Source organism: Hypomesus nipponensis, chromosome 7 (genome assembly GCF_054491055.1).
Source record: "Hypomesus nipponensis isolate SF chromosome 7, ASM5449105v1, whole genome shotgun sequence".
Taxonomy (NCBI): Eukaryota; Metazoa; Chordata; class Actinopteri; order Osmeriformes; family Osmeridae; genus Hypomesus; species Hypomesus nipponensis.
Window position 1 is genome coordinate 1000001 of NC_140367.1, and position 21527 is coordinate 1021527.

The following is a 21527-nucleotide window of genomic DNA, read 5'->3' on the forward strand; positions in this document are numbered from 1 at the left end:
ACGCAAAATAAAATGCCACGTTACTTCACGTTATGTTCCACTCTTTACGTCTATTTTACCGATTTTATTTAACCAAATTCGTGCTCCTAATTTAATGCTCAACAATTGAACGGGGGCTTATTACTTGAAAGAGGAATTATTTACTGTGTTGTCTCAGTTACACTATCAGGGCTTTGGAAAACTGCTCAAGTAGGCAGATGGATAGTAGAACATAACATTTCATAATCATTTCAGTAAATCAAGCAGCGCTGCAACCCTTACAAAAAATATGTATATTAAAGTATACTTTAATAATAACTAAAATATGGATAGTACACTTTCAGTTCACTTTTGATATACTTTTAAGAAGTATGCTTAGAAACAGAAAATCGTATAAACACTGGAGTAGGAGGTACGTTTTCTATTATTATACAACAAAAACAGTCAAAAATAATTTTATAGTACATTACATTTTAGATCCATCTTGTATATCGTAATTATTCAGGTCTAGGAAAATCTATTATGATCCCTTGATGCAAGGCAGTAAATAGTGTTAAAAGTTGTTGACCGTTTGTTCGAAATACAAATGTAACTTCATGAATTTCATTTTTTTTAATGTGTCTGCTTAGAATGTAGTGTTTTGTTGCGTGGTAATTGTCATTGTTGTGCTGGTTTGCCATTGTAACCAGGAGTTAAATGACTGTTACGTTTGATCAGAACAGCTGGATTTTGACGCCAGTTGTACTGACTCAGTAATGAACTGCTCTCAGCTCGTGTGTCCGTTTGCCTGCGTCTCGTCCATGACTGTTTACAGTGTTAGCAGGACGACCTGGTGGCCTTCCCAGCATGGACAGCTTTCTACTCGTCGTTTCTACTGTAAACATACAGGAAACAGTTGTCTCTTGGCCGCTAAGTGAACAGGAATGTACTCATTATGAGCTAATGTCCTGCAGATGTGAAAGTGATGTGAAAACACACACACTCACAAAGTCATACACACACTCATACACACACACACCCACGTACACACTCCAACACCATGGTGCTACTGTACATCTAAGGACAAGCTCCTCCCCCTTTCTCCAGAGGCCAGTAGACCTCCCACCTAGTTAACATCTGGTTTATTCAGCCCCTCACACACTCACACACTTACACACTCACACACTCACACACTCACACACTTACACACTCACACACTCACACACTCACACACTCACCAGCCTAAACACACACCCACCGTGTGACATCTTCCTATAAGTCATGGTGAATGTCTTTTTCAGAAAAATGACGCTTATTAAAGCCCTCACAGACCTGGAGAGGAATGTGCTCACCTGTCAGAGAGATGAGGAAGAGTCTGGCAGCTAGCTGCAGTCTGTGTGCGCGTGTGTGTGCGTGTGTGCAGCTAGCTGCAGTCTGTGTGAGTGTGTGTGTGCGTGTGTGCAGCTAGCTGCAGTCTGTGTGTGTGAGGGGGGGGGGTTGTTTACGAAGGACACCTCAATTCTCCCTCTTTCTTCTTTCCCTTTCCTCTTTATCTCACTCCTCCTCCTCTTCCCTGCACACCTCATCCACTTCCTCTACTCAGATCCACCTCAGGTAGCTAAATAACAACATGTAGGTAGCTAAGTAGCAACATGTAGCCACACGATATTAGTTAATAATAGCTTTAAAAATATATATTTGTAAAAAGAAAATGTGGAATAATAATTCCCCCAAAATAATTCTACCTTTCAAAACTTTTTTCACTAATATTTTTCACTAATATTTTTCAACCTTTCAAAACACTTTTTAAAACTTTTTTTCAAAACTATTCTGTTCAACCTTTCAAAACTTTTTTTCCAACTTTTCAAGCTTTTTTTCCACACACAACACAAAAAGGTTTCTAGTTTCTTTATCTTTACAGCAGAGATGGGAAGTAACAAAGTACTTTGTCTGCTGTAACATGCATGTTGTTCCCTACCCTCCACTAAGCCCAGACATGTGAGCTATGTAGGGTAGGAATGCTGCAGATATGATGGAGGAGAGGGAGATATGCAGAGGAGAATAGTAAAGAGAATTCTTCTTTTCCCTTGACATGGATACACATGAGAGGAAGGGAGAAAAGAGGATGGGAGAGGAGACAAGGAGAGGAGGGGAGGGGAGAGGAGAGGAGAGGAGAGGAGAGGAGAGGAGAGGAGAGGAGAGGAGAGGAGAGGAGAGGAGAGGAGAAGAGAGGAGAGGAGAGGAGAGGAGAGGAGAGGAGAGGAGAGGAGAGGAGAGGAGAGGAGAGGAGACAAGGAGAGGAGGGAGAGGGGATAAGGAGAGGAGGGGAGGGGAGAGGAGACAAGGAGAGGAGGGGAGGGGAGAGGACACAAGGAGAGGAGGGGAGGGGAGGGGAGAGGAGACAAGGAGAGGAGGGGAGGGGAGAGGAGACAAGGAGAGGAGGGAGAGGGGATAAGGAGAGGAGGGAGAGGGGATAAGGAGAGGAGGGAGAGGGGAGAGGAGACAAGGAGAGGAGGGAGAGGGGATAAGGAGAGGAGGGGAGGGGAGACAAGGAGAGGAGGGGAGGGGAGAGGAAACAAGGAGAGGAGGGAGAGGGGATAAGGAGAGGAAAGCAGAGGAGCAATTGGTATGAGGAACGAGGAGAAAGAGGGACGGGAGGGGGGATAAGGAGAGGAGGGGAGACAAGGAGAGGAGGGAGAGGGGAGAGGAGACAAGGAGAGGAGGGAGAGGGGATAAGGAGAGGAGGGGAGGGGAGACAAGGAGAGGAGGGGAGGGGAGAGGAAACAAGGAGAGGAGGGAGAGGGGATAAGGAGAGGAAAGCAGAGGAGCAATTGGTATGAGGAACGAGGAGAAAGAGGGAGGGAGAGCTGGGTTTATTGTGTTCTACTCAGCCAAGCTACTGGTCACCATGACACCATCACCCTCCACTGCTTGGCAACCAACACACCATAATATGCAGCTGACCATTCAACAGTGAAAGGACCGGCCAGATTCAAACATATCTTCGAAGTGCAATGAGACTGAAAAGAAAATATCAACAATCTGTTTTGCAGAAGAGAAGAGTTGAAATGAGAGAATTAGACAGACAGGTGTAGCTTCAAGGCAGACAGACAGCAGCAGGGTAGAGGAGAGATAGTTTCACTGTCACTAATTAAGTATGAAAACCCCAATGATGTCTCTTTGAAGAGAGTTCCTGTTTCGTCCTCTCCTTCAGGGCCGGAAGCTAAACCAGAGAGTGACAGATCTGCACTCAACGTCAAACTATGGATCCTCATGAGGATCAAACTGAGCAAATATCCCAAGCAGAGCCCTCAGGGAGTGAGCACGGTGTGTGCCCTGTGTGACCCGTGTGGAGAGAGACAGGACAGCAAGCAGGCTGGTCCACAACACTGCAGGCCCAACACACGTCCTGGTTAGACTGATGGTTCAGGTGGACAGAAAGGGTGGAAGAGGGAAGGAGAGGGAGAGGAAGAGAGAAGAAGAGAGGAGGAGAGAGATAAATGAAGAGAGAGAAAAGTCTGTAGTTCAGGACACGCCTGACTCGCATTTTCAAATTTACACAAGTCACGAAGTTACCCGGGCAACGCGCCTTGCTCTTTGTTGAAAAGAGCCAATCACCAGGGGGCTGGTAACTAGGCACCCTGTTTATCAGTAACCAGGGTGGACAATGACTGTAACCAGACACTAACTCAGAGGAGGGGGGAGAGGGAGAGAGAGAGAGAGGGTAGAGACAGAGAGTAGAGAGAGATCTAATGACTGTAAGTGACACTGCAGTACATTCATGGGTGGGTGGGTCTTAAAGAGCTTCAGATCATTCTAGAACAGGTTAACTGGTCAATCTGCTACAACTTCAGATCATTCTAGAACAGGTTAACTGGTCAATCTGCTACAACTTAAGATCATTCTAGAACAGGTTAACTGGTCAATCTGCTACAACTTCAGATCATTCTAGAACAGGTTAACTGGTCAATCTGCTACAACTTCAGATCATTCTGGAACGGATAACAAGCCAATCTGTTAGAACCTTAGGTTCTCAATGAACAAGCTAGCCGGTCCAATATTGTCTGTGGGGCTTTGTGTGTGTGTGTGTGTGTGTGTTAGAGAGCAGGGCTGTGTGTCTTGGCCCATTTGAGTATTCACAGCTCAGTGATTCTGTCTCAGTCAGAGAATGAGAGCATTTACCCCCCTCCACCCCACCGTGCCCCAACCCTGCCCCCACCATACACATCTAATACCCCCCTCGCCCCCCCACACCCCATCTGCCCCCCCAACACCCCAGTTCCTCTCCCTACCCCTCTAACCCTCTACCTACTCCCACCATACACAGCTTGTTCCTCACTCAAATCCTCCCTCCAAACCCCACCACACACACATCCCACTCACACACACACTATACCCTCACTCGCACACACACCACAAACTCCCTGCATGCAGACACACACACACACACACCACACACACACACTCCCCAGCAGGTGAGCCATACAGAGTTTGCTGGCTGGAGGGGTAGTGTGTGTGTGTGGTGTGTGTGTGTGTGTGTGTGTGTGTGTGGTGTGTGTGTGTGTGTGGGTCTCTATGGAAACATCCAGAACCCAGGGTGACCCTCAGAGGGCTTCCGGTCGTCATAGTGATACCCCAGCGGGCACCAGCTACGCTCTGAAGAGGCTGTGGAGCACACACACACACACACACACACACACACAGCCCTGCTCTCTAACACACACACACACACAGCCCTGCTCTCTAACACACACACACACACAGCCCTGCTCTCTAACACACACACAGCCCTGCTCTCTAACACACACACACACACAGCCCTGCTCTCTAACACACACACACACACAGCCCTGCTCTCTAACACACACACAGCCCTGCTCTCTAACACACACACACACACAGCCCTGCTCTCTAACACACACACAGCCCTGCTCTCTAACACACACACAGCCCTGCTCTCTAACACACACACAGCCCTGCTCTCTAACACACACACAGCCCTGCTCTCTAACACACACACAGCCCTGCTCTCTAACACACACACAGCCCTGCTCTCTAACACACACACACACACAGCCCTGCTTTCTAACACACACACACACACACACACAGCCCTGCTCTCTAACACACACACACACACAGCCCTGCTCTCTAACACACGCACACACACAGCCCTGCTCTCTAACACACACACACAGCCCTGCTCTCTAACACACACACACAGCCCTGCTCTCTAACACACACACACAGCCCTGCTCTCTAACACACACACACAGCCCTGCTCTCTAACACACACACACACACAGCCCTGCTCTCTAACACACACACACACACACACACACAGCCCTGTTCGCTAACACACACACACACACACACAGCCCTGCTCGCTAACACACACAGCCCTGCACTCTAACACACACACACACACAGCCCTGCTCGCTAACACACACACACACACAGCCCTGCTCGCTAACACACACACACACACACACACAGCCCTGCTCTCTAACACACACACACACACACAGCCCTGCTCGCTAACACACACACACACACAGCCCTGCTCTCTAACACACACACACACACACAGCCCTGCTCTCTATAACACACACACACAGCCCTGCTCGCTAACACACCCACACAGCCCTGCTCTCTAACACACACACACAGGCTTGGCAGCTGGATTACAGTGTGTGTGTTCCTCTGAGAGAAAGAGAAATAATTGGAGAGAGGAGCAAAAGACAGATGGGTGAGAGTTTGTTTAAGAGTAAAAGTGTGTTCATGTGTGTTTGTATGTGGTCACATATATTTGAAAATGTGATTTGATTTGTGTGCAGTGTGTCTCCATGCAGTGTGCAGTGTGTCTCTATGCAGTGTGTCTCCATGCAGTGTGTCTCCATGCAGTGGTTCTCCATGCAGTGTGCAGTGTGTCTCCATGCAGTGTGTCTCCATGCAGTGTGTCTCCATGCAGTGTGCAGTGTGTCTCCATGCAGTGTGTCTCCATGCAGTGTGTCTCCATGCAGTGTGCAGTGTGTCTCCATGCAGTGTGTCTCCATGCAGTGTGTCTCCATGCAGTGTGTCTCCATGCAGTGTGCAGTGTGTCTCCATGCAGTGTGTCTCCATGCAGTGTGTCTCCATGCAGTGTGTCTCCATGCAGTGTGCAGTGTGTCTCCATGCAGTGTGTCTCCATGCAGTGTGTCTCCATGCAGTGTGCAGTGTGTCTCCATGCAGTGTGTCTCCATGCAGTGTGTCTCCATGCAGTGTGCAGTGTGTCTCCATGCAGTGTGTCTCCATGCAGTGTGTCTCCATGCAGTGTGCAGTGTGTCTCCATGCAGTGTGTCTCCATGCAGTGTGTCTCCATGCAGTGTGTCTCCATGCAGTGTGTCTCCATGCAGTGTGCAGTGTGTCTCCATGCAGTGTGTCTCCATGCAGTGTGTCTCCATGCAGTGTGCAGTGTGTCTCCAAGCAGTGTGTCTCCATGCAGTGTGTCTCCATGCAGTGTGTCTCCATGCAGTGTGCAGTGTGTCTCCATGCAGTGTGTCTCCATGCAGTGTTGTCACTGCCGCAGGAACAGAGGGTTTACACCTTAGCGCACAGAGCTGGTATCAGGGCATTGGTTCTCATGGCAACAGGCCAGGGAGGAGCTACTGAAGTCCACTGTGGCTTCTCCAATCACACACACACCTCACACACACACCCCCAGCCCCCCAGAACCAGGCCCCCCAGCCCCCCAGAACCAGGGCCCCCCAGCCCCCCAGAACCAGGCCCCCCAGCCCCCCAGAACCAGGGCCCCCCAGCCCCCCAGAACCAGGCCCCCCAGAACCAGGCCCCCCAGAACCAGGCCCCCCAGAACCAGGGCCCCCAAGCATGGCACACACAGACACCCTGCCCATGAACCCAGTCTGGCTGGAGGGGGCTAGAGAGAAAGAGAGAGAGAGAGAGAGAGAGAGAGAGAGAGAGAGAGAGAGAGAGCGAGAGAGAGAGAGAGAGAGAGAGAGAGAGAGAGAGAAAGAGAGAGAGAGAGAGAGAGAGAGAGAGAGAGAGAGAGAGGGAGAGGGAGAGAGAGAGAGAGAGAGAAAGAGAGAGCGAGAGAGAAAGAGAGAGAGAGAGAGAGAGAGAGAGAGAGAGAGAGAGAGAGAGAGAGAGAGAGAGAGAGAGAGAGAGAGAGAGAGAGAAAGAGCGAGAGAGAAAGAGAGAGAGAGAGAAAGAAAGAGAGAGAGAGAGAGGGAGGGAGAGGAAGAGAAACAGAAATACCTTCCCAGACCAGACCTGCCCTAAAGGTCAAAGGTTATATACTGCTTAGGAAGGTCACAACCTTTTAAGGATCGTACTCTCTGTTCACAAGCACATAGACACAAACACACACAAACACAAACACCATCCCGTCATTGACAACACAAACTTTCTTCCCCCTCTCTCTCCACCTCTACTTTTTCTCATCAGTCTTCTTTTGAAAGAAAACACACTGTCTGTCCAGGTACGTGTGTGTGTGTGTGTGTGTGTGTGGGGGGGGGGGGGCTTTCCCAGCTAACACCATGTTGTCAGAGCAGTGACATGAGGAGCTGTCAGAAGGCTGTAATATGACACCCACATGACTGTTGCCTGAGTGACAAGCGTGTGTGCGTGTGAGCGCTTACATGTGTGAAGTGTTTGTTTACCACCTCTGGATTGAACCGACCTGCACACACACACACAGACACACACACACACACAGACACACACACAGACACACACAGACACAGTCAATGATGACCTGGCAGTGTGTAGCTTGTGTGTGTTAGGATGAGAGGGTGGTGGAGGGAGACCACACGACCTTTCACCCCAGGTGATGACAAGGTACCGTTACTCCACCTCTCTCTTTCTACCTCTCTTTGGATTTCTACCTCTCTCTTTCTCACTGTGTCTGTCTCTCTCCATGTCTCTCTCTCTACCCCCCCCCCCCCCTTTCCTAGGTGAATTGATTGTCCAGACCTCCTTCCTGGAATCACACCCAGACACACCGTGCAGACAGTCCAGTCTGGACCACCAGGTGTGTCTGCCTTCTGCCCCTGAACAACAGTTCACACACATACACACAACTACTCACAAACACACACACCTATTCAAATACACACAGCTACACCTATTCACATACACACACCTACTCACAAAAACACACACACTCACCTACTCACACACACAGACACATACATGAACACACACAGCACACACTCAAACACATATACATCAACCACAAATTAGTGTGCAAGATTAAACATGAATCAGATTCCATTCCCACCATAGAGCAGCCAGAAAGGGAGAGACAGGGAAGGAGGGAGAGAGAGAAAGAGAGAGAGAGATGTTGTTTAATGTGTTCGTACAACTAGTTTCTCAGCCAGTCTATTCTGGAGTATGGGGGTGGGTACAGCTCAGTGGTAAAGCATTTCACAAGAGATAAAGAGACTGCAGAGTGCAGCTACTGGGGAGAGCTACTGACTGCAGGGCTGTCCTGTTGTAGCTGGGCTGTTCTGTCATGGCGGTGGAACAGGGAGACCCAGACATAGTCAGTAATCTAATGACTGCTTCCAGGGACAGATATAGACCAGACACTAACAGCTAGAGACCTCCCTCCATCTCCCTCTTTCTAATTCTCTCTCTCCCTCTCTTTGTCTGTCTCTCTCTCTTCATCCCTTTCTCTCTCCATCCCTCTCTTCTCTCTCCCTCTTTCTCGTTCTCTCTCCATTCATCTCACTGCTGACTTGCATTGGTCACATTCCTCTCAGAGAGAGATAAGTAGGAGAGAGAGAGAAAGAAAGCGAGAGAGAGAGGGAGAGAGAGAGAGAGAGAGAGAGAGAGTAAGAGAGAGACAGAGAGAGAGAGAGAGAGAGAGAGAGAGAGAAAGAGAGAAAGAGAGAGAGAGAGAGAGAGAGAGAGAGAGAGAGAGAGAGAGAGAGAGAGAGAAGAGAGAGAGAGAGAGAGAGAGAGAGAGAGAGAGAGAGAGAGAGAGAGAGAGAGAGAGAGAGAGAGAGAGAGAGAGAGAGAGAGAGAGAGAGAGAGAGGGAGCGTGGAGCAGACAGTTGATATTCGTCACTTTCCAGGCTGGGCCCTAAATACCAACGTGTCAGCAGGGCAGCTGGCAGCTGTGACATGCAGTCCTGTGGTCCTGTACAGCACCCCCCCACCCCACCTCCTCACAGCACCCCCCCACCTCCTCACAGCACCCCCCCCCACCTCCTCACAGCACCCCCCCACCTCCTCACAGCACCCCCCCACCTCCTCACAGCACCCCCCCCACCTCCTCACAGCACCCCCCACCTCCTCACAGCACCCCCCCCACCCTCCTCACAGCACCCCCCCCACCCTCCTCACAGCACCCCCCCCACCTCCTCACAGCAACCCCCCCACCTCCTCACAGCAACCCCCCCCACCTCCTCACAGCACCCCCCCCACCCTCCTCACAGCACCTCCCCCACCTCCTCACAGCAACCCCCCACCCTCTTCACAGCACCCTCCTCACAGCACCCCCCCCACCTCCTCACAGCACCCCCCCCCCCACCCTCCTCACAGCACCACCCCCCCCCCCCCTCACAGCACACCACCCCCACCCCACCCCCTCTGGCCTAACTTAACCCTAACTCAACCAATACACAAGGCTACTGCAACGTCCACAACATGTACATCCGTCTTATCTTCCCTTCCACACACTACACCGGGTCTAAACAGAAGCGTTGGTAGGAACAAAACACATGGAGCAGAAGGGTTCAGATCTGAGGAGGCCCATGTGTTCTACCTCACGTGTTCTAGGATTACAGACAGTCCCACATGCTGTTCTATTTTAGAGGGTTCTATTCTGCTCGTCCCTGTTCCTTCTGGGTTCCTCCAGGGTTCCTCCTGGGTTCCTCCAGGTTCCCCTGTAGGTGGCACTGCTCTGGGTGAGTCATCCTGTCCACTCCATCATGGTCAGGTCAAAGGTTAGCTGTAGAGACACAGGACCCCCCTCCCAGCCCCCCAGCCCCCCAGCCCCCCTCCCTGCCCCCAGGCTGAGGTGTCTGATGTGACGGGTCCTGTGTGAACATGACAGGAGAGCCACTAAGACATACCTGGACACTGAAGAGAAGGATCGCTCCAGAGAGAGAGGGGGAGGGAGGGGGGGGGGGGACTGAGCTGGGGAGGTGTATATGCATACAGTCTCTTTGTCTCTCCCTATCCTCTCTCTACTTCTCTCTCCCTCTCTCCCCCCTCCCTCCCCCCAGCAGCAGTTGCCGTGGGGACAAGACAGAGATACAGTGGCACAGCTGGCCAGTGGCATCACTCATCACTCTAACACACACACACACACACACACACACACACACACACACACACACACACACTCTACCCCCTAACACACACACACACACACACTCCCCCTAACACACACACACACACACACTCCCCCTAACACACACACACACACACTCCCCCTAACACACACACACACACACTCCCCCTAACACACACACACACACACACACACACACACTCTACCCCCTAACACACACACACACACACACTCCCCCTAACACACACACACACACACACACACACTCCCCCTAACACACACACACACACACTCCCCCTAACACACACACACACACACACACTCCCCCTAACACACACACACACACACACACACTCCCCCTAACACACACACACACACACACACACACTCCCCCTAACACACACACACTCCCCCTAACACACACACACACACTCCCCCTAACACACACACACTCCCCCTAACACACACACACACACACACTCCCCCTAACACACACACACACACACACTCCCCCTAACACACACACACTCCCCCTAACACACACACACACACTCCCCCTAACACACACACACACTCCCCCTAACACACACACACACTCCCCCTAACACACACACACACACACACTCCCCCTAACACACACACACACACACACTCCCCCTAACACACACACACACACTCCCCCTAACACACACACACACTCCCCCTAACACACACACACACACACTCCCCCTAACACACACACACACTCCCCCTAACACACACACACACACACACTCCCCCTAACACACACACACACACACACTCCCCCTACACACACACACACACACACTCCCCCTACACACACACACACACACTCCCCCTAACACACACACACACACACACTCCCCCTACACACACACACACACTCCCCCTACACACACACACACACCCTCTCCCCCTACACACACACACACACCCTCTCCCCCTACACACACACACACATACACAGAGTAGAGAGACACACACACACACCCTCTCCCCCTACACACACACACACAGAGTAGAGAGAGACACACAGACAGGGGTCGAGAGAGAGAGACACACACAGTGTAGAGAGAGAGAGACACACAGGGGTAGAGAGAGAGAGAGAGACAGGGGTAGAGAGAGAGAGAGAGACAGGGTTAGAGAGAGAGACACAGGGGTAGAGAGAGAGAGACAGAGACAGGGGTAGAGAGAGAGACACAGGGGTAGAGAGAGAGACACAGGGGTAGAGAGAGTGAGAGAGACAGGGGTAGAGAGAGAGACACAGGGGTAGAGAGAGTGAGAGAGACAGGGGTAGAGAGAGAGACACAGGGGTAGAGAGAGTGAGACAGAGACAGGGGTAGAGAGAGAGACACAGGGGTAGAGAGAGAGACACAGGGGTAGAGAGAGAGACACAGGGGTAGAGAGAGTGAGAGAGACAGGGGTAGAGAGAGAGACACAGGGGTAGAGAGAGTGAGAGAGACAGAGAAATGTTGACAAGCTGAGCGATGTGACTCCTTCTGTGGTTTCAGGACTGTTAAAGAGATGCACCGCAAGGCCCCCTGGGTAATCATGAGGAGTGTGAACGAGTCGTAGCACGCTGACCCCCCCCCTCCCCCCCTCCCCCCTAGAAGTCAAACCAGAAAACCAGAGGAACAGATTATTTAAATACATCCCTCTTAATGATTGAACACAGCATGGCTCTCTTAGAGAGAGTCCCACACAGCAGACTTATACGCCTGCATAACCCAGACACCTGGAGGAACACACACACACCTGCTCTCCTACCAGCAGCCCAGAGGATCAGGGACACCTAGAGATGGTAGATAACTCTCTCTCTCTCTCCCTCTCTCTCTCTCTCTCTCTCTCTCTCACACACACTCTCTCTCTCTCTCTCTCTCTCTCTCTCTCACTCTCTGTCTCACTCTCTCTCTCTCTCTCTTTCTCTCTCTCTCACTCTCAGGAACAGAGTTCTACCAGTGTTCTACTGCAGAGTTCTACTGCAGAGTTCTACTGCAGAGGTCTAACAGAGTTCTACCAGTGTTCTACTGCAGAGGTCTACCAGAGTTCTACCAGTGTTCTACTGCAGAGTTCTACTGCAGAGTTCTACCAGTGTTCTACTGCAGAGGTCTACCAGAGTTCTACCAGTGTTCTACTGCAGAGGTCTAACAGAGTTCTACCAGTGTTCTACTGCAGAGTTCTACTGCAGTGTTCTACCAGAGTTCTACCAGTGTTCTACTGCAGAGGTCTACCAGAGTTCTACCAGTGTTCTACTGCAGAGTTCTACCAGTATTCTACTGCAGAGGTCTACCAGAGTTCTACCAGTGTTCTACTGCAGAGTTCTACTGCAGAGTTCTACCAGAGTTCTACCAGTGTTCTACTGCCGGGTTTTACCAGTGTTCCGGTGATGAGAAGCAGCATCCTGCTGATGCTGAGAGAGGAGGGTTGTTGATAGGTCAGATAAGATCCTGTTACACTGAGAACACACAACCCTTAGCTCTCTCCTCACACACACACACACACACACAATCGCGCACACATTCAAATATCTCTACGACTACACATACTAATTTATCTCACTCACACAAACACACACACCTGCCCAACCACTCTCCTCACACCTAAACACACACACACTCTTTCTCTGAGAGCAGCTTGATGTTGTGACTAGGATGTTCACCTGCCTTATCTGCTGGCTAGCATGATGAGGGGGAGGGGGGAGAGAAAGAGCCGTGAGAGAGAGGAGAGAGAAGGCGAGAACGAAAGAGAGAGACTCAGGGCCTCATGTACGTACATTTGCAAACGTAGCGTTATCAGCGCCATGGCCAACCCACAGATTGTGCACGCTGTGATACTTCAGTTTACGTCGTATTTACGAAACCTGCAGGTCATCAGGTAATCAGGGCCTTTCTCTGCCCACTATACCGCACATTGCGAGCATTTAAACGTGCAATTGAATGGGCCTCCTTCTCTCTTTCTATCATGGATCAGCCACCAAGGTCAAAACAGCGATGACTGTTTGTAATGATCCTTATGCCAATATTTGTAATTTAGCGAGGAGTTTAACAACAGCTGGAATGGAATGGGAACACTGAGTTGGAGATTTGATGTAACCTTTGATTTCTTCCAGTAACTGTAATATTGCATGGCTGTTTCATCTGTAACGCGTAATGATTTTGTGTTCACTCAACTCAAAAAGTGTGATCCTTTCGGCAACAATCTTTTGGCCTATGTCTTCGTCTTGCTCGGGTTACTGCTGCCATTTCACCAGGAGGCATATGCACATCCTGGTTCACGCCAGCTTTTAACTGGCGGAGAATTTTTACCGTAAAATAGAGGTGCGCTTTCACAGGCGTTTTTTGTACATACCACCGAATACATAATTAGGCCACTTAACACATCCCCTCCCATCTCTTTATGGGAAACTCCCACTACCCCTCCCGTGAGTGCATGAGAGAGAGAGAGAGAGAGAGAGAGAGAGAGAGAGAGAGAGAGAGAGAGAGAGAGAGAGAGAGAGAGAGGTGAGCCACCTGTTCTCCTGACAGCCCAAACAAACGACTGAGAGCTCACCCTCGTTCAACACAAAGGATATACCTAACCCTAACCCTGTCCCTACACACACACCCTGTCCTTATCTACACCAGATCAATGTTCGACCTCACACGCCGCATAGTAGCTATGTGGAGCTGATCTTGGAGGAAGCAGGTTTGGAGACTCATCAGCTCAGAACAAAGCTGGGATTCATCCTCTGGGCTCTATTCTCTGTGCAGAGGCAGATTAGTGTGATCACAGCCCTGCCTTCTAGAACACTCTAAATGGAAGCTGTCCTGCAGAGAGAGAGGGGGGAGAGAGAGACAGAGACAGGGAAGGAGAGAGAGAGAGAGAGAGAGAGAGAGAGAGAGAGAGAGAGAGAGAGAGAGAGAGAGAGAGAGAGAGAGAGAGAGAGAGAGAGAGAGAGAGAGAGAGAGAGAGAGAGAGAGAGAGAGAGAGAGAGAGAGAGAGAGAGAGAGAGAGAGTAAGTAGTAAAATGGTCTGCTGTCTGACACCCCAGGACAACCCCCCGCCACACACACACACACACACACACACACAAAGCCCCAGGGTCACTGGGTCACTGCTGCTGTGTTAATGGTTACCTAACATCTGACATCAGGGTGTGTCTCAGCCAGAAGGTGTGTGTGCTTATGGTGTGTGTGTGTGTGTGTGTGTGTGTGAAGGAGTCTCAGAGGGCCAGTCGCAGGGTCATGGTTGTCAAGGATACGACGAGACAACGATTGTTACTTGTGAGTTTATAGGCTAGAGGCTGGAGACTTGAGGCTGGGGGCTAGAGGCTGGGGGCTAGAGGCTGGGATCTAGAGGCTGGGATCTAGAGGCTGGGGGCTAGAGGCTGGAGGCTAGAGGCTGGGGGCTAGAGGCTGGGGGGCTAGAGGCTGGGGGCTAGAGGTTGGGGGGCTAGAGGCTGGGGGCTAGAGGCTGGGATCTAGAGGCTGGAGGCTAGAGGCTGGGGGGCTAGAGGCTGGGGGGCTAGAGGCTAGGGGCTAGAGGCTGGGGGCTAGAGGCTGACGGGCTAGAGGCTGGGGGCTAGAGGCTGGGGGGCTAGAGGCTGGGGGACTAGAGGCTAGGGGCTAGAGGCTGGGGGCTAGAGGCTGACGGGCTAGAGGCTGGGGGCTAGAGGCTAGGGGCTAGACGCTGGGGGGCTAGAGGCTGGGGGGCTAGAGGCTGGGGGGCTAGAGGCTGGGGGCTAGAGGCTAGGGGCTAGAGGCTGGGGGGCTAGAGGCTGGGGGGCTAGAGGCTGGGGGCTAGAGGCTAGGGGCTAGAGGCTGACAGGCTAGAGGCTGGGATCTAGAGGCTGGCGGGCTAGAGGCTGGGGGAGCCTGAACACTCAGACCTGTCTGGTCTGGACTGCAGCAGAGCAGCAGCACTCTGATCAGAGACAGTGAAGCTGTTTACCAGAGAGGAGGGGAAGAGGAGAGGTAGAGAGAAGGGGAGGGGAGGGAGGGAGGGGACAGAGAAAGACTGAGAGAGGGAGAGAAACAGAGCACGTGAAGATTTTGACTTCTAAAAGCCTTTACAGGGCCGTCAGAACTCCTGGATACCAACTAGTTACACCACTATGAACATTGTAGGAACGACTTAATTACACTGATGCGGGATAGAAGACAATTAAGAACAAATACATAAAACGAGAGGGGAGGGGGAGAAGGAGGAGACACTGGTGAAGTTATGCCAGCGTTGGGAAGGTTGCCATTTTAAAACCTGATGCTATTTGAAAGAGCAGGCTTCTCAGAAAGAGAGACAGAAAGAGAGAGAAAGAGAGAGAGAGGAGAGTAGGAGAGAGACAGAGGGAGTTAGGAAGACAAAAGAGAGAGCGAGGGAAGGAAAGAGAGAGAGTAATAGAGAGAGAGAGGGGGAAGGAGAGAGAGGAGAGTAATAGAGCGAGAGGAGAGAGGAGAGAGAGAGAGAGAGAGAGAGAGAGAGAGAGAGAGAGAGAGAGAGAGAGAGAGAGAGAGAGAGACAGACAGACAGAGAGAGAGAGAGAGAGAGAGAGAGAGAGAGAGAGAGAGAGAGAGAGAGAGAGAGAGAGAGAGAGAGAGAGAGAGAGAGAGAGAGAGAGAGAGAGAGAGAGACAGAGAGAGAGAGAGAGAGAGAGAGAGAGAGAGAGAGAGAGAGAGAGAGAGAGAGAGAGAGAGAGAGAGAGAGAGAGAGAGAGAGAGAGGAACAGCTGTCTATGACTGACACCATTCCTCCTGGCTGGTCTCCCTGTCTGTGACCTGATCTCCTGTCATCACTTCCTGCTCCCACCCTGTGCTACTTCCTGTTAGGAGCCAGGTAAAGCTGACGTTTACAATTAGCCTCTGTCTAATCGTTAACTTTCTAGAACAAAGTCTGGTGCTGTGCGAAAAGGGCATCTTTAACACAAATTCTTCACGCATGACGTGGCCCTCTGCACTACCTCAGCAACCCAGGACTTCTGAAAACTTCTCTTTATCTCTGGGGGCTGGGGGTGGGGAACTTTAATTCAGCCGCATGTTGTCACGGGCACAAAAAAATGACAGTCCTTCTTTAGGCCTCCAAAACAGCGGCAGAAACTGCTGTTCATGTCAGGAACCGCTGACGAGGGGAAAGGCTATTTCTGTGTGTTCGTGAGAGGCTCCCCCTCTCTCTCCACCCCTGCTCTCCCTCTCTCCACCCCTGCTCTCCCTCTCTCTCCACCCCTGCTCTCCCTCTCTCCACCCCTGCTCTCCCTCTCTCCACCCCTGCTCTCCCTCTCTCTCCACCCCTGCTCTCCCTCTCTCTCCACCGTGGTCTCCCTCTCTCCACCCCTGGTCTCCCTCTCTCCACCCCTGCTCTCCCTCTCTCTCCACCCCTGCTCTCCCTCTCTCTCCACCGTGGTCTCCCTCTCTCCACCCCTGGTCTCCCTCTCTCCACCCCTGCTCTCCCTCTCTCCACCCCTGCTCTCCCTCTCTCTCCACCCCTGCTCTCCCTCTCTCCACCGTGGTCTCCCTCTCTCTCCATCCCTGGTCTCCCTCTCTCCATCCCTGCTCTCCCTCTCTCTCCCCTCCTGCTCTCCCTCTCTCTCCCCTCCTGCTCTCCCTCTCTCTCCACTGTCCCAGGTGAACGTAAGGCCGAAGAACACGGGCCACATTAAAATGACGGAGTGCTTCACTTCAAAGGATTTTTTTCCCTTCTTTTCTCTCGTGAGCTAAGCCTCTAACATGCCTCCTCCCTGCAGATACATTCACGACGGGCACAAAACCACATTTCATAAACTCTCCACTTTCATAAGGGCCTTGGTTAGGACCAGAATGAGCTGCTGTCGCTAAAGTGGCACCTTTCGTTCACCTCAACCACAGAAATGCATTTATCACACAAACAGAAAAGTTGGAGAACCGGATACAGCTACACCCCGGAGCAAATACTCGTAAAGAGACAGAGAGAACTAAACCTGACACACACTCACCCTCACACACACACAAAATTAAAACTGAAACACATACCCTCACACACACACACACACACACACACAGTGAGAGAGCGTCCTGTCACACACTCACACTCACACAGACAGAAAACGAACTCACACCGAGAGTGAGAAAGAGTGTTCTGCCTGTGTAACCCTCTCCAGTGTCTAACACAGCTAAATCCACTCCTGTAGCAGATGAGAGGAAAAAACAGCAGAATATTGCATCCCGAGGGAGATCCACAACTTGTATCTCGCTCTTTATCTCAGTTTAAATCAGCAGTCGCTTCTTCAAACTTATTTGCTCGTGTAATTTCTCCCTGACAAGTCTAGCAGAGCACGTTGAAGATCTACAGCTTCAAGGAGGGTATGAGTAGGGAAATGAGAGGGGGAACAAAAGGGAGGGTCTGATTGAGAAGGGTTCGCTTGGGTCAAGTTTGATAGGGTCATGTTAGGTTGGGTTGAGTTGGATAGAGTTAAGTTTGGCTGGTTAGGTGAGGGTTAGGTGAGGGTTAGACGAGGGTTAGGTGAGGGTTAGGTGAGGTTGGGCTGGTCTTACCTGTGACAGACACCACCATAGGAGCCTCCAGGGGCCTGTTATTGTCCAGGTCTCTGCTGAGTCTCAGGTCTCCCGTCTCCGGGTTCAGCAGGAGCAGGCTGAGCTCGTTCCCAGACAGGAAGCTGTACTGCAGCTTGTCGGACACGTCCGGGTCGCGGGCCGGCACCCTGCCGATCACCCCCGAGGGGAAGCTGTTGGACTTGTTGGTGACGTAGTTGTTGAAGATGATCTCAAAGTCCTTCAGCACGGGGGCGTTGTCGTTCACGTCCACCAGCCGGATGTGGACCGTGGCCCGGCTGACCAGCGGAGCCGACGTCGCCTGCACGACGATCACGTACTCCGTCCTGCTCTCATAGTCGAGGTCGGTGAGAGCCGTCAGGTCCCCGTTGAAGATGTCCAGCTGGAAGACCTCAGGGACATTCCCCTCCACGATCTGGTACATGATCTGGGCGTTGGTGCCCTCGTCTGGGTCGCTGGCACTGACCCGGGCCACCACGGACCCCACGGGGCTGTTCTCCTCCACGTACACAAACAGCTCGTCCTTCTCGAACACCGGAGCGTTGTCATTGATGTCCAGCACCGACACCTGGACCTCAACCGCCGCCGTCAGCTGAGGGAACCCGCGGTCCACCGCGTACGCCTTGAGGCTGTAGACTGGTACGTTCTCCCGGTCAAGTTTCCGGGCGGTCCGGATGATTCCGGAGTACGGTTCCACGTAGAAGTCCCCGTCTCCGTCCTCCCCTCCCTGGAAGGTGTAGCTCAGCCGGCCGTTGGAGCCGGCATCTCTGTCGGAGGCGGAGATCTGCAGGACGCTGGTGTAGACGGGCGCGTCCTCGAACACGGTCCCCTGGTACACGTCTCGCATGAACTGGGGCGCATTGTCGTTGGCATCCAGGACGATGATCTCCACGTACGTCGTGTCCGACTTCTGAGGGATGCCGTTGTCCCTGGCGATGATGGCGAGCGTGTACGACGCCTGATCCTCGTAGTCGATCTCCGTCTGGGTAGTGATGGCGCCCGAGTCCTGGTCGATCCTGAACTGGGGGACGTTGTCCTCCATCACGTAGGTGATCCTGGCATTCTCGCCCGTGTCCTCGTCCGTGGCGCTGATGACGACCACGGTGGAGCCGATTGGACGGTCCTCGCTGATGGTCACTTGGTAGTTGGCGCTCTGGAACACCGGCCGGTGCGTGTTGGCGTCCGTGACGTTGATGAAGACCTGAGCGGTGTCTGAGCGCGTGCCGTCGGATGCGGTGACCGTCAGGACGTACTGCCGCTCCTGCTTGTAGTCGAGGGGCAGTGCCAGAGTGACCAGCCCCCCCCCGCTCTGGCTGGTGATGGCAAAGCGGTTCCGCGTGTTGCCGCTGGAGATCTGATACGTCACCACGCTGTTCACGTCCCGGTCCACCGCGGTCAGCGTGGCGACGCTGGTGCCCACCACGGCGTCCTCGTTGATCTTCAGGGCGTACACCTTCTCCGTGAACGTGGGGACGTTGTCGTTGACGTCGAGCACCGTGATGCTCACGCTTGCCGAGGACGACATCACCGGCACGCCATGGTCGCTCGCTTCCACGCCGAAGGAGTAGAACTCCGTGGTCTCCCGGTCCAGCTCCTCGCTCACGGTGATCCACCCGGTGCTGTTGTTGACGGTGAACGGGAAACTGGGGCCAGTGTCCGTCAGCCGGTAGTGCAGGCGGGCATTGTTGCCCGAGTCGGCGTCGATGGCTTGGATGTGGATCACCGAGTATCCAACGGCAACGTTCTCCAGGACGGTGGCTTGGAAGGGCGTGCTGACGAACATGGGCGCGTTGTCGTTCACATCCACCACCTGCACCACCACCATCCCGGTCCCGTTAATCAACGGGGGCCGTCCTCCGTCCTGCGCCTTGATCCGCAGGTTATACTCCCTGATCATCTCGTAATCCAGGGGGTTGATGACGTCGATGACGCCCGTGGGGGAGTGGATGTAGAACTGGCCCTTCACGTTCCCGCTGATGATGCTGTAGTGGACCTTGGCATTGTTCCCCTCGTCCTTGTCGCTGGCCTCCACCTGCGTCACCTTGGTGTTGACGGCCACGTTCTCGGGCACCTGGACCACGTAGCGCTTCTCGCTGAACTGCGGGTAGTTGTCGTTCTCGTCTTCGACGGAAATGTTGACGGTGGCGGTGGCGCTCCGGGGGCCAGGGTCTTTCCCCTGGTCGTTAGCCTCGACGATCAGCTGGTACTGGGACATCGTTTCTCGGTCGGGCCGCTCTCGGATCCTCACTAGACCGTTCCGCTGGTCGATTTCGAAAACGGTGTTCACTCCATCGCCGTTGACGATCTTGTAGATCATGTTGGCGTTGGAGGGCGCGTCTCCGTCTGTGGCTCTTATAGTCATGACTTCAAAGCCCACTTCCACGTTCTCCCGTATGCTAACGCGGTATTCGGTTTGCTCAAACACAGGCCCGTGATCGTTTGTGTCGCTCACCGTGACGGTGAGGTAAGTCGTGGCTGAACGCCTGGGGGAACCGTTGTCTGTCACCGTTACTTTAAAAACGTGGGTGTCTTTGATCTCTCTATCTAATGGCTGGAAGGTGGTAATGCTTCCCGTCTGTGGGTCTATGAGGAAAAAGTCGTTGGATCGGCTGTCGAATAATGCCTCCATACCGTACTCCAGCCTTCCCTCCTCCCCGTCGTCCGGGTCTGTGGCCTTCAGAGTGATAACGCGAGTTCCCGCTGCCTCGTTCTCCGGGACCGACACCTGATAGTTGGGCAGCTGGAACTGAGGGGACACGTTGGCGTTCCTGCGTCTTCTGCGGTTCCATTTGTCAGGCATTCTCTGAACGGTATCTGATAAAGATCCACGTCTCTCCGATGTCACGATCTGCACTCTCACGCGCACGGAGACGCGGTCACCGCGCAAAGCACAACGCAGAGACGGCGCGGTCCGTTCCCCACGCTCCAAACAAAAGTCATGACCCAAAAACAAATTCCCTTGAGCAAAAACCGCTTTTAGGTATTTTCCTGAACATTCAGAGGCAGTAAATATAACGTTTCGCGTAAAGGCCGGCAACAATTTAGATACATTCAACAGTAAACTACCTGCAGGAAGGCAGGAAGTATTATCTAGTTCTGTAAGATAATGGATGTCAATGTCTGGCTCACCTAATATGTTCTTTCGTCTGTATTTGATGAAACAATCCTGTCCGTGCACAAACACATTGAAACGTGTCAGCATGAAGGTTCCAGGTGATACAGATCCAACACGGAGGTAGACGGGCACCGGGTTCCTTGGTGCACGCGCACAGTCCACATTTTGGGATAAACGTATCACTCCCTCTTGCCATTCCACTTGTAAAAAGTTCTGAATGTATTTAGGAGTTAAAGTCCTGTCTACTTTGTACGTCCAACCAGGCCCAAGCGAAAAATTGGCCACAACGGTCCTCGGTTGTAACGTATCCGAAAGGTGCAATTCGAAACATCCCGTCAGCGGCACGTTGAATAGAATACCAACCCAGATCCAACACACGGACGATTCCATGGTTCAAAACTTCTCAATTCCATTCAAATTAATCCAACACACCTCTGCAAAAAAACATTAGCTTTCCTTCTCCCAACTCTTGGTCTCTCTTTAGTCCACCATTGCGAAGTTTTAATGAGGAAAAAAACAGTGTGTATCCATAGTATCCGAGGAGCGCAGCTGCATTATCCAACGGCAAGTTTTAAATGACTACAAAATGGCTCCGCGTCTCGCCTCCTCTGAGACT

General features: G+C 52.3%; 1 protein-coding gene across 1 annotated transcript in view; it reads right to left on the reverse strand.

Moving 5' to 3' along the window:
* Window positions 1-21307, reverse strand: part of celsr1a (cadherin EGF LAG seven-pass G-type receptor 1a) — a 62711-nt gene extending 41404 nt beyond the window's left edge. Inside the window, exon 1 of the mRNA XM_084701074.1 lies at window positions 17779-21307. Within this exon, the coding sequence (XP_084557200.1) occupies window positions 17779-21301 (3523 nt within the window). The 5' untranslated portion in view covers window positions 21302-21307. The remainder of the gene's footprint in view (window positions 1-17778) is intronic.
* Window positions 21308-21527: the final 220 nt, after the last annotated feature.